Source organism: Glycine soja, chromosome 1 (assembly GCF_004193775.1).
Source record: "Glycine soja cultivar W05 chromosome 1, ASM419377v2, whole genome shotgun sequence".
NCBI lineage: Eukaryota > Viridiplantae > Streptophyta > Magnoliopsida > Fabales > Fabaceae > Glycine > Glycine soja.
Window position 1 is genome coordinate 10,157,375 of NC_041002.1, and position 22,286 is coordinate 10,179,660.

General features: G+C 32.9%; 1 protein-coding gene across 2 annotated transcripts; it reads right to left on the minus strand.

The window, feature by feature from the left end:
- Nucleotides 1-16,143: 16,143 nt before the first annotated feature.
- Nucleotides 16,144-21,744, minus strand: LOC114412415 (lysosomal Pro-X carboxypeptidase-like). Of its 2 annotated transcripts, XM_028376311.1 has the most exons (9): nucleotides 21,254-21,741; nucleotides 20,816-21,002; nucleotides 20,427-20,560; nucleotides 20,222-20,334; nucleotides 19,169-19,412; nucleotides 17,643-17,795; nucleotides 17,413-17,492; nucleotides 17,246-17,295; nucleotides 16,144-16,500 (listed from the first exon to the last, which is right to left on the minus strand). In XM_028376311.1, the coding sequence occupies exons 1-9, from the start codon at nucleotides 21,644-21,646 to the stop codon at nucleotides 16,343-16,345; spliced, it is 1,512 nt and encodes a 503-aa protein (XP_028232112.1). In that variant the 5' UTR covers nucleotides 21,647-21,741; the 3' UTR covers nucleotides 16,144-16,342. The 2 variants fall into 2 exon arrangements, with proteins under 2 accessions (XP_028232112.1, XP_028232117.1); XM_028376316.1 differs by lacking the exon at nucleotides 20,816-21,002 and having other exon boundaries at nucleotides 20,222-20,344; nucleotides 21,254-21,744.
- Between the last annotated feature and the right edge of the window lie 542 nt (nucleotides 21,745-22,286).

The window sequence follows — 22,286 nt, forward strand, 5'->3', positions numbered from 1 at the left end:
CACTCCAATAAAAAATAACTTGTACTCATGTTCGCACACTCTAAATTGACCATCATTCTTAACACCTTTGAAATTATGCATAACATAAGTGCAATTCTCTTTCAAATCAGCTTTCCAAGACTTGAGGTGGTCCGATTTACAAATAGCATGAATTTGATCACCCTGAAATATGCAAACTATATAATCAATAAATGACATCAACAACAATCCAACAATCAAATAGAGAGCACAAAATATACCTCAGAATCAACAAAAACCATTTCCGCTTGCTCAGACTTGTTTGGAGTCCCAACGAACCAAGGATCGGTGATCCTAACAGCAAGCTTAAGCGTTTCTTTTGATCCATCAATAGACATAATCTTGTCAGGAATCCTTGCCATAAAATTACATAGACCTGCCAATTCTAAATAAAAAATGTAATAAATCCAAAACCATGCAAATGATGTAAAGAATGATTGTCAATTTAGAATAGAAAATAATGCTGACAAAAAATAGAACAGCAACACAGACTCAAATGACACATGCAATAACATTTCAATCAATGACAAAATACCATAAAAACTATGATACTATTCGTTGAACTACTAAGCCAATACATGCAACAACCTGAACAAAAAAAAAACCAAATCGGCAAATAGCAGAGAAGCAGAAACAAAAATTATATCTCTGAGCAAATAATATTGCAACCATCAACAAACAAATAGAAAGGCCGAAAACAAACACAACAAAGTTCAGCTTTTGGAAAACAGAATACCAACTCATCCTTAAACCACATATGCAATAAGATTTCCATCAATGCCAACATACCACAAAAAGTATTACACTATCAATCAATCCAACAAACAATAACAGACAAATGGAAGCCAACAAAAAAAAAACTAAGAGTTTGTAAATAATGAAAAACAGAACAGAACACGTGTCAGAGCAACATAAACATGCAGAAACCAAAATCACCAAACAACAAAAACCTGAAGAAATCACACATGCAGAACACACAAACAATAATATGGTTAATCACAAAACACACATGCACAACAGACGAACAATAATATGATTAACGAAAAACCATGTAAATACAATCCAACCATCGAAGCCAATGATAAGAGACAAAGAACAAAAAAGCCAACTCAACAAAAAAGAAAAAAAACATAACCAAACAATTATAGCTCTAAAGGAATAATACGATCAATCCAAAACCATGTAAATGCAATCCAAAGAACAACTGACAAATGCAGGCCAACGAAAAGAAAAGCAAGAATTTGTGAACAATAAAGAATAGAACAAAACACGTGCTAGAAGAACATAAACATGCACTCGAACCTTCAACCACAGAAGAACGAAAATCACGAACTGGAAACCACAGCCTCACGCCAAAATCCTAAACAACAGAACAGCTAAAAAACAAATGAAAAAAGTTAAACAAATGCAATCAGCAGCTTGCAACTTGCTAGTGAAAGAAGTAAAAAACGCTACAAAGAAGCCACGTACACCACCAACCACCAAAACTGCAAACGACAATCTAATCACTCAATAACACACCAAGCTACGTGGCTTAAAACCATAATCATAGAACCATAAAATAACACATGGTGGCAAGATGGCAGAAAACCAACCCAACCTAGAAGGGCATAAATGACCAAAAAACAAAAAACTTGGACAGGTGTCAAGCTCTCAGCTATGGGTATTTTGACCAAAAAACCAAAATTTTGGACAGCTGTCAACCTCTCAGCCATGGGTATTTCAGTATTTTCCATTTCCTTTTCTTTTCTTATAGATATTGAAGATTTATTTTAAACTAATATTAAGAGTTTTTTGGTCAAAAAGTAATTAATACATAAGACAACTTGAAAAAAGTCTTGTAAAAATGGCAAATAAAACTGAAAAAAGCTTAGGAACGAAGGGAGTAAAATTCATTTTAAAATTTGGATTAAAAAATTAAGTAATATTAGCAAATAATTTATTTTTAAAATTATTTTGAATGTTAAAAATTAATTGAACCTAATGTAAATTTCATTCGTGTTTTAAATTTAAACTAATATCATAATTATTTTATTTACTAAGTAGTACATTAAAATTAGTATATTAATTACTACGTCAAGTTTAAATTTAACATATTAGTTAAATTTAGAGTAGGTTAAATTATTTTTTAATGTACAAAATTAGTTTAAATTTTTTAATTAGTTTTGAAAGTATGTACCCAAAAAAACATTAGTTTTTAAAGTTATTTAAACAAAATTATATTAATTTTAGAACATTGAGATTTTGTGGCTACATTGACATGAACACACATATAAATATCAAATGATAAATTATATTAAAATTTTGTACTAAAATAATAAACAGTAACTGAAGGAAAGTATTTTTGAGAAAATTACTATACATGACATGAGTGATAATATTAATATTATTATAATTGAAATCAATATTAATTTTTTCTTGGTTCATTATTCAATTGAAATATATTTTCATTTTTAATTTATTTAAACTATACCCTTGGGTCAATCGCCTAAAGGAAATCAACACTTGGTACGTAGTTGTTACCATGACTATGGGAATTTCACACCAACAAAAAATTAGGACATCCAATAGGATCCCAATTACATCATTAGGGTTTCCAACTCTTCCAATAGATCATCCTTAGTGTAAGTAATTACAATCAGAGAAACAAAAAATGGAACCACCTGCAAAGCGATTTTCTAGCCATCATGTTGTTGTTCAAGCAAGCGTTGCGGCCACATTTACAACTCCAACTTCAGAGTTGTTAATATCCTTGTGATATCTATAAAAGCCACTACCAATCAACCAAATTTTATCCTGGAAGATTATGTGGATAGCAAAGGAGGAGTTCCAAACACCATGGCATTAGTACTAAAAATGGCGACACCTATCACACTGTCATGCGTCAACAAACGCGAATGGGTGTCCATGATATCTTGCAATAATTCCCTAGGAAATCAAGCAATATTGTGAAACCTATGGTTTTGAATGAAATCCAGAAGGCTCTAGAGGAGGAATACCATCACAACCAATCAGAGGCAACAACTAATTCTATACCCAGAATTCAACCTTTGGTCACTAGGCCTGTAACAGGCATTGAAGCATTTGGACCTCCTCCAATGCAAAACCAAAATGATAAATATCGATTGCAGTTGTTTCCTCTATCACTTACCAGCATGACATTCACGTGGTATTCAAGTTTGCCACCAAATTTGATTAATAGTTGGGCTGTTATGGAATGTTGTTTCCATGATACCTTTTACAGCCCTCAACAAGACATTTTGGTAGCCAATTTGATGAATACCAAACAATTGGCTGACGAGTCAATCACTAAATTCTTGGAATGATTTAGGCGCATGAGGAGTAAATGTAATGTTCAATTTCTAGAATCAGAATATGCAACTATTGTAATTGGGAACATGACTGCACAACTATAGGAGCAACTACTTACACAAGATTGTGTAGATCTGACACAATTAACCGTCAAAGAGGCTAGGGTTGAGCAGTTCATAGATAGGAAGGATCAAAGAAAATTTCATAGAGGTGGGAGAAATCCTTAAACCATATCTATGGTCATGGAATAAGAGAAGGAAGACCTTGATGATGACTTGCCTGCCGACCAGATGGCGACCGAGTTAATCAAAGGAAAGCCTTATTCTTGTCCTACCTTACAACCTTTCAAAGGCAAAGAATCCAAAAGAAAGGAGTCTTGCCTTTTCGACATATCCAAAGCAGAACATATCTTTGACTATTTAGTTAAGGATCAACAAATTCGGCTACTTGAAGGACAAAGAATTCCTCTTCTAGAAGAGTTAAGGAATAAAAGATATTGTAAGTGGCATAATGCTTGAGCATTCAACAACTAATTGTTTGGCATTCAAAAATACCAAACAAGGGGCCTTTAAGGAAGGATGCTTAAGGTTAGGCAAAAAAGGGAATGAGATGCAGGTGGATGCCAATCCTTTTTCATTGGATGAAATTAGTATGGTGTCAGCATCAAGTATGCCTCTTAGATTCAGGCAAAAAGATGAGGGGCAACCCCGCCAACAATGGAGACTTAAGAAAGAATTAGGGGATAAGGTAAGAAAAGAACCTTAGCTGACCAAGAAATCTATGTTCCAATGCCTAGGCTACCCTCACCAACGCAAAAATATATCATGTGAAGGTGACATTCTATCCAGAAGGAGACATGACATAGGGTAAGGGAAATCGTCCAGTGAAAGATAGATAGTTGAGGTCAATGTTAGGGAAGGTGTTACCACCCCAAAGATAACAATAATGAATCAGGGAGATGTAAAGAATGCCAAGACACAAAGGCCTAGATTAATAGTAGAAAAGGAATAATGGTTTTTGAATAACATGAAAAAAGCTCAGCCAATGGAGAATAAGCCTCCAACTAGGAGCCAAAAGCGATGTCAGCAAAGGAAGACAGCCATGCAGAACCTGAGAGGGATGTTTGAGATGTTGGAGGAAAGCCATAAGATGGACAAAACAAATATGGAATCACCACCTCAGCTAGACCTTTTTTATTGAAATGCTTGGCCATAAGAAAAAGCCAGAACAAATGTGGCATTACCACCTCTTAGAATTAGAAAACTTTGAATTGGATGGGTTGTTATTAGATGATGCTTCTATTCCTACACGGTTGTTGGCATCCTTCATGTGGAGTTTGCTAGTCAAGATCAACTAACGGCTACCGTAGAAGGTGACATCCTAGCTGATGATGGAGTGTAGGCAAGTTTGGCAAAAGGCATTTCCAAACTATAAAAGCCACAAGCAGATCATGCGAGGCATTTAAAGCTATTACATATGAAGGCAGTGATAAATGGGAGACCAATTAGCCAAGCCTTTGTAGACAATGTCATATTTCTAAATGTGATGCCTTACTCCAGTGTAAAGAAGCTAGGGAAGTCCAAACAAGATCTGATTGGGACAAATATGCATATGACTGTCTTCACAAGAGATCCTACAACAACTATGGGAGAACTAATTGTCAAAATTATTGTAGGACCAAAGACATATAGATTGCATTTTTTGTGGTGAATACAAAGCCTTCATATTCAATCTTGTTAAGAAGAGATTGGATATATTCTAATTTTTGTGTACCATCTACCCTCCACCAAGTTCTTATTTTCTAGATTGGAGGTGATGTTGGCTAATCACAAACCGTTCTCTAAAAATATGGTGTCCACATAATCCATATTTTATTCACCTCTTATGCAGTTGACCATGGAGATAGCCTTTGTAGAAGAATTTTATGAGGCTAAAGCCTTTAAGATCACCAATCAAGGCTTTAAGCTAAAAAAAGTTAGCTAACATACGGTTGATTGAAAAATAAGCTAAAAATTCATGATAATGGAAGTGCTAGAAGACATTATGCAAATGATAGAGGCACACTTATTTGAGAAGTAATGAGGGAAGTACATGGGGCCAATCTTTGTAGAAGATTGAACAAAATTTGATCAAGAAACCATTACCCTTATTAGATGCCCAAAATCTACTAATAGATGCGAATCTAGGAACAACCAATTTCCCATGACTGACTAAGATAAACGAATTACTATCTAAAGACTAACAAGCAAAACTACTAGAACTTGTCACTCAATATAAGGATTGTTTCACATGGGATTATCATGAGTTGTCAAGGTTATCCAAGGATTTGGTTGAGCATCGGCTACCTTTGAAGGAGGGTTTTAAGTTGTATAAGCAACTTGCTCAGGGTTTTAATCCAGAGGTTTTGCAAATGGTCAAGAAAAAGGTGGAATGTTTGTTGTCTTCAGAATTTATTAGAAGGACGGAGTACGCGGATTGGTTGTCTAATATAGTTCCACTCATTAAGAAGAAGAACAAGGTATGTGTATGTGCTAACTTTAGAAACCTAAATTTGGTTATTCCTAAGGATGAGTAAGCCATACTAGTTGCAAAAATGTTAGTAGATCATGTGACTAATAATGGAATACTCACCTTTATGGATGACTATTCATGATATAATTAGATTTTTATTGTTAAAGAGGATTTCAAAAAACAACCTTTAGGTGCCTTGGTGCCATTGGTATTTTTTTAGTGGGTAGTGATGCCTTTCATACTTAAGAATGTTGGGGCCACATATCAAAGGGCCATAAATTTGATATTTCATGATTTGATTAGCATGACTATGGAAGTATACATTGATGATGGGATTGTTAAATTGGCTGAGTTTGACCAATGCTTAATAGACCTGGAACAGGCATTCAAAAGGAATTGAAAATGAATCTTGAAAAACGTGTCTTTAGGATAATAACAAGCCACTTCCTAGGTTTCTTGCTGCATAGGAAAGAAATTGAAGTCGACAAAAAAAAGAACAAGGCAGTCCTAGAAGCCTCCCCTACCAAGAATAAATTGGAGCTGCAAAGGTTAATAAGGAAGATCAATTTCCTTAAGCGATTCATAGAAAATTTGACTAGCAAGTTGAAATCTTTTTCACCATTGTTGCAGCTTAGAAGATTTTGTTTGGGGAAGGAGCAAGAGGAAGCATTTGATCACATCAAACAAGCCTTGGCATCATCTCTTATGTTGGTACCTCCAATAGAAGAAGCTTGTCTAAAATTATATGCATCAGCAGCTGAAAACTCCATCGGTTGTTTGTTGGCACAAGAAACTGATGATAAAAAAGATCGGGCTATGTATTATTTAAGAAGATTGTTAGTCGATATTGGATGTAGATACACAACTATTGAAAAGCTTTGTTTATCATTTTACTTTGCATGCACTAAATTAGAATACTATGTGTTTCTAAAACAAGTGTTTATGGTTTGAAAGATCAACTTAATTAAGTACTTTCTAAATTGGTCTACCTTGCAAGGACGGTTGATGAAATGGGCTTTAAAATTAAGTGCATAATCGCTTAATTATTTTCCATTGAAAGTTGTGAAGGTCAAGCATTAGTTGATTTCCTAGCGCAACATCCATGTTTAGATCCTCCAGACCTGTTTGACAAACAAACAAATGGCTCATATAGGAATTAAGTTATGGATTATGTCATTTGATGGATCGAAAACACAATTAGCTGCAAGCACGTTGCAAGAGGTAACTAGCCCAAATGAAAGAAGGAAATTCACATGTGAATTACTAGCTAATTGTTCCAATAGTCAAGCTGAATATGAATCCTTGATCCTAGGTCTGAAAATATCGTTAGCCAAAAACACTAAATCTGTTGAAACCATGCGTGATTCATAACTAATAATTAAACAACTAATTGGCCAATATTGATGTTGCCATCCAAATTTGATTTCATTGTATTAATCAACTATTCAATTGCTAAGACAATTGATGGATGCTGAAATTTTATACATACCATGAAATGAAAACCAAGAAGCCAATGATTTGGCCCAACATGCTTCTAAGTACAAGGAATTAGAAGTCAAAGAGCATGAGTACAAATGGTTTGACGTAGTTGCTCAAGATGTATCGGCGGGTGATTAGCAATACGAGTTGATAAATTCCTTGGAGGAGCTGTCAACTAAGGCTAGTGCAGTGTTAAAAAGAAAGACCTTGAAATACACTATACTAGATGGCAACCTATATAGAAGAATAGTTGATTGGTTTCTATTGAAATGTGTAAGTACAATTGAAGCTATAACAGTTATAGGACAAGTACATGAGGGGCTATGTGATTTCCATAGATCAAGGTATAAAATGAAGTGGTTGATTCATAGGCATGACTATTTTTGGCCTAGCATATCAACTAACTATGTGAAGTATGCCAAAGGGTATGAAGAGTGCCAACGACATGGACCATTGCAAAGAGTCCCAACAGAAAAACTTCATGTTCATCCAATCAACTTTAGATGATATTAATAAGTTTCTTTATAACATTAGTATTATTAGGTAAAACTTTATATTAATTGCTAATTTTTATCTATAATGATGTTTCCATGGATCAATTAAATTTAGATGAGGATGAGGATAATGATGCATAAGAAAAGACCATGGAACATGTGAATCTAAGTGAAGGGAATATTGTTGAAGAATTTCATTTCTTTGGGGGGGAAAATTGCACCTGAAGAACCACTTGATGAAGAAGGAATACCTCCAATTGATCCAACATTGGCTCCTTGAATATAAATTCAGGATGTTGATGTCTTGATGCTATTTGTGTTTTCATTTTAAAACTTATTCATGAACTTATGTTATTGCCTTTTTGTTTATGGATTTGTTTTGTCAACTTTGGAGTATGGATAGATATCTTCTAGTATGAATTTTATTTGTTATTTGGAATATTAAGTACTTTAAGTTTGAAAAATGGAATATGGATTCATCAAGCATATTATGTTATATATAAGCAAGTTTATAAAAACCCTCGTCATACTAGGTCAATTAGTGACCCACCAATCTAACCTTTGACCCATCAACCCAGTGCCTCAATTGAGTCGATGATCGGTGAAATACAATAAATCACACTAGAAGGGGGGTTGAATAGTATGTTAGTCAAAATATAAAACCTTTTTGAAATAGAAGATGTTTATAGTAAGCAAGTTTATAAAAACCCTCATCTAGTGACTAAAAGTGGATTGTCGTCCAATGACGTATAAAACTTATTTTTCAATGAAAACCTTGTGTGCAGAATGTATCAATAATGAACTTTGAAATACTTTGATAAGCTAAAGAAGAGTAGTAAAAACTTCATTTTATACTGGTTCACTCAATCTAATTTACATCCAGTTCTTCTTTACCAACCAATAAAGGGTTCCACTAATCCAACTTGATTACAACAAGTATTCTTTTTTTTGGCACTTTTGGCATACAAATATTCTCAAGGTCACTATCGGCACAACCCTTAGACTCCCCTTGAATTTAAGAACACTCAAGTATTGTTTTGTCACTAAGTCACTCTTGGCTTTCACAAGAAAAAGTTTGAAATAGAATCATAGATTCTTTACAACACTCAAATAGTGAATTTACAATGAAGTTCTAATCTCACACAAGTGCTTTGTATATCACAAAGGATGGACTCTCTTAAGCTCAGTGTATTTCTCAACAAATTCTTTTCTTTTCTCTTGTTTCTTGATTCACGACTCGTTGTTTTGTATGTGTTTGTTTTTTTCTTCAACCCTTGATGTCGTATTTATAGGTAAAGAGAAACTTGTAATTAATTATGCAGAGTGTCTTCAGGATTGAATAAAATGATTGTTGTGCATATTGATCTTGTTTCCTGAAATAAGAAGATACTGCGCATTTCTATCTGATAAGATCAAGACTTTCCATATCTGTTATTCATAACCCAATAGTGTCATTAGATTTATAAAGGAAATAAGATTAATTCACACACACACACACACACACACACACACACACACACACACACACACACACACACACACACACACACACACACACACACACACACACACACACACACACACATATTCCTTTTAAATAGAATCATATAAATTGGCATAAATGGATAATTCAATTAAAATGAATATTCCAATCGGTGTTAGGATGGACTAGACAAGTACTTTTTGCTTCCAGTAAACGAGGTATCCACTAATGGATAAGTCTCACCTGGTGTTGCTTCCACTCATCAAACTTGTTGACTTGCATGCAACAAAATGGTTAACATAAATTTATATCTTTGTTTTCATCAAAACCTTAAGATATGTCTGGGTCATTCAGTGATTGATCATCCAGTGTCTAACAACCAGTTCAATTTTAATAACATTGGCTCCACCCTTGTATCATTATAGTCATTCACTTGAATGATTGCAGTAGCTAAAACAGGCTGAAGGGTAGAGATCTCCTACTAGATAGCCCTGACTTTGAAGTTCAACTAGTCGAGTACTTGTCCTAGCTTGTGGTTCTAGATTAGCTTGCCTCTTCTCCTTAATAAAGGCAAATTAAGCAATTGTGTTAGCTTTAGTAGCTTCCAATTTATTCAGTTGTTCTGACTCTTGGGTACTTTGATCCTTTGGCTTGCTGTTAAGCTCATACTTTACTTCTAAGTCTCCTAGTAGCAGCAGTGAGATTTGCTCATAAACTTTTCTTTCAGCCTTAGGGATAATGGTAGGATTAGCTTATGCTTCCAGTTTCAGAAGAGAATTCCTTAAAGTATGAACATGAATAGAATTTTCTGGAAATGACTAAATTAGTGCATCTTGCACATATTTTTTATGCTTCAAAGTTAAGAAGCATCTTAAGTAATTGGAGGACTAGTCATAGGAGATTAGAAGTATTCAGACAAAACCTTATTCAACATGGAAGGTTATTGTAGGACTGGGATAAAATTGGTTGATCTTGCAGGAGTGGTTGAGTTATCTTTACGTTTGTTGGGATCAGTTCTCTCAGTCGTTTTGGTCTGGTGAGTATTGAGAGTTGGAGAAGGTTCCTTAAAAATATCCTTTGCAAGTTCTCTATCTTTCCTACTCTATTTTTTCTCAACCTGAAACAAAGAAGTTTTAGGCAATACATCTAAATAGGGAAATTGTCTATAAAGAAAATAAAGGAGTTAGAACCTGCTTAAAGACCTCAGAAGTACCACGTTGATGTTTATGAGTCGATCTAGAAACAAAAGTTTGGAGTGTCATCGACTGACGAATTTTCTGCCTATGTTCACCAGCCGATATTGGAACTAGTCAAAGCTTAAGAGATTTAGGTTGAGCATCTACATCCACTGAGCCAGACCCCGTAGATCCAAAAAATAGATATGTAGAAATAAGATAAAAGTGAGCAAAGATAAGAGATAAAAAGTTGAAATCAAAGGAAAATTTGAGAAAACTTTCTTGGATAACTAAATTAGATGTAGTTGTTCTCTTTTGACTATGCTTAATGAGGATAGAGGATGGCATCTCATCATCAGACATGTCATTGATCAGCTTAGCGAGAAAATCGGCTGTTGACCAAAAAATAAGATAACCAGCATAACCCCTCACCATTATGTGAAGAAGTCCACATTGTTAGGACTAAAGGCAAAGCACTTGAATACAAAGGAGTGGAGCTTGTCTTCAATGTCCTCCAGAACTATAGTATCTTATTTAGTTGACAAGAAGTATGTAGACTAACTAGAAGACAGATGGGGAAACTTATTATCTTGGGAATAGATTGCACTAAACCAAATTGCCTCACAAAAAATGAAGATAATAAGCTTTAAGGGCTAGCTTGTTGTTCCTTGATGTAAGCTTATGCAAAATACAAGGCAATGACTGCTTAAGGTTGATGACTAGTTGTTTCCAACCATGATATTACCTTCACTATATGTAGTCCTGCCCACCAATGTCCAATTCGAACCTATTAGCCGATAATTAAGAGGGGGGAGAGAAAAGTGAAGCGTAAAATTAGTCATCAAGAGCTAGTTGGCAATCGAAAAGGATGGCGTTTTTTATGCTAGAAGGAGAATGAGAGATTGTCCACAACAAGTGCCTTCCTATTTGATCTCTAACAAACCAGTCCTAGGATAAAGGGAGTCCAGAAAAGATAGTCGTGCCTAAAGGATTAGAAACCAAATTGGATCGGAGACAATATTATACTTAGTCCGGTCGTCTTCAAGATTGTTGAGAAGCTGGAAAATGCCTCTAAACAGTGTGGAGAGAAGCAAGGGACCCAAAGCCAAAACATGGTCAGAGGTGATAGTGTGGAAGCAATGTCTTCCAAGGTTATTTTGATGATATCAAAGAATCAAGAGTTAAGCAAATTCCAAAGTTTCAAGAATCAAGATTCAAGAATAATCAGGATCAATATTCAAGACTAAAGATTCAAGAATCAAGAAAAGACTCAATCAAGATAAGTACTAAAATTTTTTTTCAAAATATTGAGTAGCACAAGAAGTTTTCACAAAATCATTACCAAAGAGTTTTACTTTCTGGTAATCGATTACCAGAAGGTAGTAATCGATTACCAGTGTTTTAAAATGTTAAGATTTCAAATTTCAAGAGTTATAACTTATGTTTAAATAGTTTTAAAGTATTTGAAACTTGTGTAATCGATTACACCATACTTGTAATCGATTACCAGAGCTTCTAAACGTTTTAATTTTCAAAATTTGAAATGAAGAGTCACATCAGTTGATGTGTAATCGATTACACCTTAATGGTAATCGATTACCAGTGACTGATTTCGAAAAATACATTTCCAAAAGTCACAATTCTTCAAGTGACTTGTTTATGAAGATTTTTTCAAAAGTCACAAATTTTTAAGTGACTAGTTTTAAAGAAATTGCCAAGAGTCACAAGCTTTGACTTGAGTCATCAAGAGATTATAAATATGTGACCATGGCATGAGTTTTAATAAACATCCTTCAACATCTTTATAATCATTAATCATCTTTGAATCATCTATCTTTCAATCTTTTTCAACATCATCTCTCAAACATCTTTCAATCAATCTTTCAACACTTTCTATAGTATTTTCTGATTCATTTCTCTTCATCTTTCTAAAAGTTTTTTATCAACACTTTCTCTTCCAAGAAAAGTTCTTTGTTCAAAAACTTGTGTTATTCATCTTTTTCATTCTCTTCTCCCTTTGCCAAATGAACGAAGGACTAACCGCCTGAATTCTTTTGTGTCTCTCTTCTCCCTTACAAAAGATTCAAAGGACTAACCGCCTGAGAATTCTTTTGATTCTTCCCTTCCCCTTAAACAAAAGATTTCAAAGGACTAACCGCCTGAGATATCTTTTGTTTCCCCTTTACAAAGATTCAAAGGACTAACCGCCTAAGAATTCTTTGTCCCAACACATTGGAGGGTACATCCTTTGTGGTACAAGTAGAGGGTACATCTACTTGGGGATTGTTATACTGAGAACAAGAGAGGATACATCTCTTGTGGATCAGTTCGAGTGGAGGGTACATCCACTTGGTTATTCAAAGAGAACAAGGGAGGGTACATCCCTTGTGGATCTTTGGCTTGTAAAGGATTTTACAAGGTTGAAAAAAATCTCAAGAACCAGTATAAATCTTGTGTTTGTCTTCTTCTTCCCAATACTCTTTAATTTTTGCTGTGTACTTTTAATTATCGCTTTTACTTTTGGTTAAGTTTCTATTTCTATTCTTTACTTTCTTAACTTAGTAGTAAAAGCCTATTTGAATCTAGTAACATTAAGAAGGATAGATTTTTAATTAGTCAAGACACGTTCATAATTAATTCAACCCTCCCCCCCCCCCCTTTTAATTATTCCTAGGTCACTTGATCAAACAGATAGTCGATACAAAGTTGCAATATTCGCTCATTATGCATATCAAACATGTGTAAATAAAGTACCTACAAAACCACATAAAAAGAAAGGCCTTGGAAACAATGCCACTCTTGTTGGCATTGAGAAGCATGAACTTGGAATACCTAGAGTCATCTTTGAAGAATTTGATGCCAAGGGTAGTACAAGGAACACATCATGTTCCATAGAGTAAGCGTAATTCCTCACCATGAATCGATAAGTTAAGAATAGCCACTACATTTAGAAGAGTCAAGCCAGCCATAGCTTTTGGAAGCATGAACCCCTTGATAGCTATCGACCAAAACCCTAAGATTTTGACCCATACATCCTGTGGCCAGTGCATATCGATGGCTGAAAGAATGATCATATCATAAATTCCCCATTCCTTCCATTCATCTCTGTATGAAGCTGAAACCTTCTTTAACAATTTTGATATTTTGGAAAAAGGTCTAGGCCACGTGTCTTACAATGACTTAAACAATTTGAATAAATTAACTCATTTTTAAAATGTTTTCACTTTAATAACTTATGCTTTTATGAATTTATATATGATTTGGTATTATTTAGTATTAATGTACTATTACACTTTATTATTATGATTTGTTATTTGACTTTATTATTCAATTCAAATGTTAAATTATTGTTGTGGTAAGAGTATTTTGTTAAGTTTTTTATAACCAAGCAAAATATAGTATTTTGTTAAGTGTATATGTCATTAGTAGGCTTTCAATATTATTTTTCTATTAAGTAAGCTCTACAAGTTTATGTGAACTCTCGAGTTTGAAAACCTTGTCACTCACAAGTGATTGGAAAAGGATTTTTCTCATGATTAAACGGCTTGTTAGCCGTTTTATCAGTATTTTCGCCATCATTAAGAAAGCAAGGGCCCAGAATGAACTTTTGGTGATGTTTATCAAAGGCAATAAGAGTGTTAGTGGCGGAATAAGGGTCAAGCTCTGGTGAGCGCACAGATGCACTAGAAGTAGGTTGTTTAGAAGCAACCAACATGATTCAAGGTTAGGGATTTTTAGAAGAATTAGGAGCAAGTACAAGAACGAAGCTACTAAAGAATTTTATAAGGAAGAAAGACCAAGATTGATTGCAAAAGATAAGAGAAATAAAAAATAAAACGAAAATTGAATTTCAAAACTCGAAATATGGTTGTTGAAATCAAATACGCTTGGTTACTTGAATATCATCGTTTGAGAAGATAAAATTTCAAAACTCAAATGACTTAGGAAAACGGGGGGCATTATGCTAACACCTAGAAAGTTAGTCGTTGAAGCAACAACTATTGATTGGCTATGACTAACATAAGGAAGCCAATTGAGGTGATTAACATGACTAGAATGGGGTAAAATGGTAAAATGACTACAATGGAATGCTTTGGATAGTGTGCAGACCGTTTTAGAGAACATGAAAGTCAACTTGACGGACAAGGAAGCAGTTGAAAGGATGCTAACCAAGATCTCCTAGATTTTAGGTATTTTTTAATAGTGTTTCAGCTAATGTAGTAGTTAGTCGATCACCATAAATAGGATCTATCACATTATAACAACACACACAAACATCAATACACAAAACTCAATGATTTTTCTGCCTATTATTTGCATTACTTTGTTTATTTTCCTTATTTTTCCTATTTCCTTTAAGTTCATTTATCACTTTTAGCCGTTTACCGGTTTTTTTACTGCAATTTTCATATAGGAGTAGCCTAACTTAGAAACTTCAGTCCATTGACTACTAGAAAACTCTTTGGAGTGGACTAGGAACCCAACCAAGGAACAAAGTCCCTTTCCTAAAATCAATCGCCTAAAGGGAATCAACGTTTAGTACTTAGTTATCACCACGACTAAGGAAAGTGTAAATGTTTGAATGTGGTTATGCATTTCTTAAATGTTGTTGGTGTTGGCGGATGCACATATAATCTTGTGAGGGCAATTGCCCCACCCCCCCCCCCCCCCCCCACAAGATTTTTTTTTTCATTTGTATGTGTAATGAAAAAAAAATTCTCCCATAAAAAAGTAAGTATTGTCCCATAAGATACTTTTTTAAATGAATGTAAAAAAAAAAAAAAAGGAAAAAAAAAGAATAAATTGAAACTAATTTTACTACACTATCATTTTAAATTTTTATAAAATTGACAATAAAAATCAGAATATTTTCAAAATATGAAAAAGCGTCAAAGACAATTTTAATTTGTAGAAGCCTAAATATTTTGGATTCTTTCTCATGATATTATGTATTTTGTAAAAGCTTGTGATATTTTTCCTTTGCTAAAATATTATAAACTATTACATTAATTATGTATTTGGTCTCTAAACTTTTTGAAAATTTCATTTGTAGTCCCTAAACAAATTTTTTAATGCATTTGATCCATATAAATTTCTTTTGTTAATAGTTATAAGTCTTGTTGTCGAGTAACAATGTTAATTGATGTTGTAACAAGTTACGCTTGAAATCCAGTAACTTGTCTCGTCATCAAGTGAATACTAGTTAATGATGTTAAATAAATTTGAGAGTTTGAAAACATAATTTATTGAAATTACCTGTGGTTGTCCCATCAAACTACTGGATGTGATAAGTTCCTGGGATGTTAACATGAATATTACAGCATCAATTAATTATGTTACTTGATAGTAATGACTAAAATCCTCAATAGAAAAAAAAAATACAGGTTCCAAAAATACTAATAAATTTGTTTAAAAACTAAAAGTAAATTTGTAAAAAAAATTAAGAACAAAAATATAATTAATTTTAAACTATTTCTTATTCCCACCGAGAAAAATCTATGAATATCCACCCGTACTTGTTGGATATTTTAATCTAAATTTATATAAATCAAATATTTTTTAATATGTGTGCAAAATAATGACATTTTAATTTGCATTCATAGTCAATGTATAATATTTTATACGATTAATCAATAAAAAAATATGATAAATATGACTTCTAATAACATAATTGTTGTAAAAGACGTTAAACTTATCATTCATATATGTTTGTGATTATTAAATGAGTGTAAAAATTCTTTACACCGTTAAACAATAAAAAAAATAAAATTATGAAGGTTGGGAGTGTTGCAAATTATGGTGGATGCACCAAAGTTTCAGAGCACAGCCTTCGTAATACAATGTTTGTCAACTTGTTTAATTTTCCCCTATCATTTGCTCTGGAATTTTGGCTTGTCTTTGAGTGCATCAAGGTCAGCATAGTACTGTGTGATCCACCTTTTGATGATCTTGACCTCTTTCTTTCGTTGTTCGACCAACCATCCTGGATCGCTTTGATTTGCCCGCAGAAGATCCAGGCAATGAGAACCTAAAAGTTTCGTGTTCATCAGCCATGCTAATAGCAATATGTTATTATTTGAATGTCTTGATAGAAAATGGTGAAAAATAATAGGTTCGCCTTAAATATGATATAAGAATGACTAAACCATTTTGATTATAACTTTATTTTATATTCATAAATTGTTAATGAAAATGCTTCACATTTAGATGAATTTTCCTTTTCCAAACTTCAAAGTATTTGTTCGCATTAAAAGTTCTTTCCGAACTACGACAGGGTTTTAATTAATTATCACATTGAAATTTCTACTAGTTTAAAATAGTTAAGTACGATTTTTTTTTTTTTTTGTACAAGAATAATCCATCAATTCCTTTTCATATATAAAAGTTCTTGAATGTCAATCGCATCATTAGCTAGTTTACCAAGAATGTTTCATTTGCAATTAAACCAACCACACTTGTCTATTGAAAATTATTATTGTGCTAACACTACTAAAATTTTCAGCATTACATTAGGATTTCCCTACAGAAAAAATCCTTAGAAAATTCCTTCGTGATAATCAATACTTGTGATTTTTAAAATCCGATTGTTCATTAAATAAACTCTGTCTTCTAATGTTTTTCATTTTATTTTTAATTATTTCTGTTTTTTTAATTAAATTATGCTCGAAACTGTGCATAGCCGTATCACATTATATATAGACAATAGTGCCTCGAGATTCTAAAATAAATCGACAATTAAAATATATAAAGAAACTACCAAGGAGCTGGCATACCATTAACTGTATGAACGGCAACGATGCTGTCTGATATGTTATCCAGAACCCTGAAATATAGACGATTCATACAAAGCTTATTTTAAAATATTGTCTTAAAACAATTACTCAAAAAATTCTATAATATTATGATACGAGTATTAGCTTTTGTATTTTACGTTGCTTACCCGCCAATACTATATGGGTCCCTTAGCCCATTGGAGAAAATAATGTTGCTACCCAATCTTCGAAGGACCAATTTAATATTCTGCATTAGCCACAATAAATTGAAGTTTCCAAACGTGTCAATACAATTGAAGGCAAATTTCTTGTAAAAGTTACAACACATAGAATACCGTTTGTAGAGCAATGAATACATATGAAATTTACAACGAAGAGAGGACAAAAGAGCACTTACATGGCCTCCATAGTAAGTAGTGACCCAATGAGGGCGAGGTGAGACACCATATTGTTCCTTGCACCCTTCGGCATACCTCGTTAGGTTAAAAGGGATAGGCTCAAACATTGTATCATTTCCAATGCCGATGGGTATTACCATTTCACTACATGTCTGAATGTACATACCGGATTAATAGTATAAGTAACATAAATGATCAAATAATGCAAAATGAGATCAAATTAATTCATGGTTGAAACATAGCTTATAAATGTTTTTTATACATATAAAAGTAATTATCAGCATTAACTATAATTATATTAATTATTTAAATTTTTTATCTGTAAAATAATTAAAAAAATTTAACTTTTTCATAAATGAATTCATCACATCATATTAGCGAATATGATGATGGTGCGACAAAGTAAATTTCTATTAGATACTTATGTAAAAAAAAAAAAAAAAACACACAGTTATGCTGGCAATACATAAAACTCATAATATTAATATCAAAATCAAATTAAATTTTAATTATTCTATTCTGAAAGATAAATACAGTAACTCGTGTTAAGCACACGTTGATCATATATAGCAAATAATTAAGCAACTTTCTAAATATAAAACTCATACTTAATCATATAGAGCTAGTCGGTGCGTGGTAGCTCTAGAGTTAATGAGATATAGTGCTCTTCAATTAAATGACATCCACAAAAGAAAAAGTAAAATCCATTCATACTTTTTTAGTGAGAAGGACTTGAACGAGTGGTTTGGAGTATGCCTTAAGAATTGGTCTTTTTAGCAGATTGCATATGAGTTTTTTAAATTTTTTTTTATTAAACATCTTTCCTATTAATTAAAGGTATAGTTAAGGTATAGGTAATTTCACCACCCTACAAATTCCGGCCACTTTATGAAAGTGAAACTGATTTTTAATCACTAGCTAAGTAACAAGGAGTGAAAATTGATTCAAATTCTTCCATATCATTGTATCTTGATAACTTAACTCTCCATAGTTTTCGCTTTCTAAAACAATCATAGAGCATGGGGTACCCTTTATGATCGACTCAGTGACTAGTCTATAGCATAGAATTATCAATGCGAACCTAATTCATTAATTATCTACCCCACACTTTTATAATGATATTGCCCAAATTACCCTTAAAGCAATATAGTTAATCAATTGCAGCCTTTCATGGGAACAACTCTATATGATATGTTGGCAATTTAGAAATTTTTGTATAGAACTTCTTTATATGAAAATTTTATTAGAATGTCTCATTAGACATAATCAACATTGATAGGAAAAAGAGAGAAGTAAGGTAGTTAGTAGAGGAATAACGTTAACTAACGAAATGCAACCATATTTTATGTATTTTTCTTTTTCTTAAGAGACACATGTATACCATTTAATGTATTTTTGTTGGAATGTCATGTCCATCATAATGAATATGATATCGAATTTAATTGAAAGAATTAATGCTGTTACCAAATTATATCACCAAAGGAAAATGCTAAAACACATTGCAATTGTAAATTAATGCAATTACCTGCCATCTCCATCCCACAGTTGTCTCAGATACATTAGTTGGGCCATTAACTTTGCATGTGCTGTTTCCCCTAAGAGCCACAATACCTGCATATATCTTACTTAGGATATCGCTTCCAAGAGATTCTCCATCAATGCCACCACAAATCATACTAACTGGGTATCTTGGTGGTTGATTATATTGAGCCGCATAAACATACGTCGACCTTAGGTAGTCGATTAATTCATAAGATTGGTTTAATGTACTGCAAAATGTCACACACGTACTGAGTAAATGAAATATTCTAAAGCTTAACACCAACAAAACAAGCAAAGCTAGCAGCATTCTTTTGTACTCTTTTTAATGTACTATTTATTGTAAAGGTAATGTTATTTTAATACCACATTCTCACAATATATTTTACAAGGAAAGAAATATGAAAAGAAAAAAAGAAAATGGTGGGATGAGATGCATGACGACGTGATGAAAAAAGATAAAGAAAAAAAAAGAGTTATGAAAAAGTAGTGTGATTTAATTTCACTTTTAATCTTTTTATTATCATCAAAATTTGATTTTAGTTCATCATTTTTTTTTGCATATTCTGATATTCGGTCTCTATTATTTTAATTGTTTATTTTTTGTCTATTCATTTACTTAATATCTAATATTTAACGAAAGTATTATCATAATATTTTAATGCACTGCCACATTAATACTTTCATACATAATAAACATCAAATTAATAGATAAATCAAAATTACACAATTAAAATAATAAGAGGATCAAATTTATATAAAATATTTGAATTTCGACAATAATAAAAAAATCAAAAGTGTGACTAAATGTAGAAAGAATTTTTTTTTAAGTATAAAATTAGTCTTATGATAAGATGAAATTCACATGGAGTGAGAGTTGCAAGAGTGCGATTGCAACCCACATCATTTAGTGAAGAGTGGTGCAAGTGCAACCGACATCATTATCAAGTTTTAAATAAATTTCATCCCATAATAAAGAATGAGAAGGGTGACTTTCTAGATTGCAAACCAAAGGGAGAGGGCAAATTAGAGTTTGTACTGGCAAGTGTTGAATCTCTGGCTGAGAGTGACTAGACCATTTGGTTGAGAAGCTATTCTGCGGATTTCAGACCAAGACTTTAGTACAGTTTCATAACATGTCTCACTGGCTTCCTGCAAACCACTTCATCATCAAATTAATCACTTTATGTGTTTTATGAAAAATAAATAAATAAAAGGTGAAAGCACCAAATTATGGTAAATACTCGATAATCCCTTGTGACAGTAGAGTAGTAACCATTTTGTGGTGTAATTTTATCAAAGTATAGGATTGGAGCTGATGAGGCCAGGGCACCAATCGCCAGGTGGGGATATTTGAGCCTAAACCATGAAGCAAGCACTGCATAATACAAAGATTTGTTCTCAATAGTAAATTAAGTGAAAACAATGTATGTACTGACAATTACTGTCTTCTAATAACAAATCATCGTACATGGTAAGTTAATTGATTTTTACTATATTTATGTGAAAAGTTATACCAATGATGATCTTTGATTTATTGACAACGACAGTGTATTATGAAAATTAAACTAATTGATCATAACTATGGTAAAAATTGGAACAATACGAATAAAGGCTAATATGAGAAACTAACTTCCACCGTATGATCCTCCAATTACAATCACTGGGGAATTTTTGGCGTGTAATGTCTTCTTTACATGTTTGAGTATTGATGCATAATCTGCCAAGGCTTGAGCTGAGTTGAAATACCCAATAGTGCTTGCATTCTTCAATGCTTCTTCCCTGGATCCAAATGGCACTGATTTCCCATAATACCGGTGCTAATGATAAAAGAAATTAAGAGTCACAATAATCCAATTGTATGTTGTAGATTATCCTTCAGTTTTTTTTTTGAAAGGTAGATTATCATTCATTAGAACCAATAAAAACCAAAAGAAAAAACAAAGAGTTATTATGTATACAAATACAATACCAAGAGAGAGTGGCACGTGCATGAGCTATTGTAAACTCTGCTACTTGTGTTCAATTGTTACGGATAAATTAAAAAAAAAAATCTATACAAATACAATACCTCTATGTATACCAAGAGGGCATTGAAGGAAGCAGCGTTATCAGTTAAAAATCCCACGCCATTAGGGGAGTTATCAATTGGTGATTCAGCACCAAAGTATGCAAATATGGGAGCACTAGAATTGGCACCACCCCAGTACTTGAAATTGATTAGATATCTTTGTTGAAACGTTGTGTAGCTTTCTGGCCTGTAGTTGAAGTGATCCAGAACCTGTTTGAAGTAAAATGTTTTCACTTCCTCTGTATTAATTGCAGGGTGGTTGTGTAGTGTTGTTTCCCATTCAGGAATTGGACTCATCCTTGGAATTGTCAACGAGTGTGTTGCGGTGAGAAGGGTTGAGTGTGTGAGGAAAATCAGAAGAAGCCATTTAAATGACAAGGAGTGGTGTTTCATTGCTACAAGGGAGAAGAAAAAATGGCTTGGTTTGATGTTGGTTTATTTCATTCGAAGATATAAATCAAAACGTTCTTATATATCTATATCTAGCGCGTGATCCTCAAAGCATGCTTTTGGGTTTTATAAATTGTGATCCTCTCAAAGCATGTATGTAGTTTCCAATTTCAATCATAAGTTGCGCACATGTGGGAAGCCTTAAACAAAATTAAGATAAATTCTACTTTTTTCTTATGTAATTTTAGCTTCTCTCTTTTTCTTCTAAATAGCCTTCTTTTTTCTTGTATTTAGTATTTTTTTTATCATGGTATCAAATATCTATCCACTTTATCGGTAATTAATCTTCATCAAAGAACTTGATTAATCATTAGTAAGATTCTTTCATTTTAATTATATTTTTTAATTCATAAGATTCAAACTCAATATCGTATTTAAGGAGATCGAATTTATTATCACTCACATTACTAATTTATTGATGGTTTATTGTATTAATTAAGTTTTTTTTAAAACACCATTATTAGTTAAGTCTTAACTTTTATGTAAGCATAAATATATTTTTTTTATAAGAAAAAAAGTATTAAGGGTACTCTCAAAATAACAGTTTACTAACAACTAATTGATGCAAGTAATGATAGGTCTA

Coding starts and splice junctions, on each gene's coding strand:
- LOC114412415 (XM_028376311.1), bottom strand. CDS start 21,646: ATGAAACACCACTCCTTGTCATTTAAATGGCTTCTTCTGATTTTCCTC. Junction 17,796..19,168: donor CTGTGGGATGGAGATGGCAG/GTAATTGCATTA, acceptor ATGTACATTCAG/ACATGTAGTGAAATGGTAAT. Junction 16,501..17,245: donor TGCCGTTCATACAGTTAATG/GTATGCCAGCTC, acceptor CGAAACTTTTAG/GTTCTCATTGCCTGGATCTT.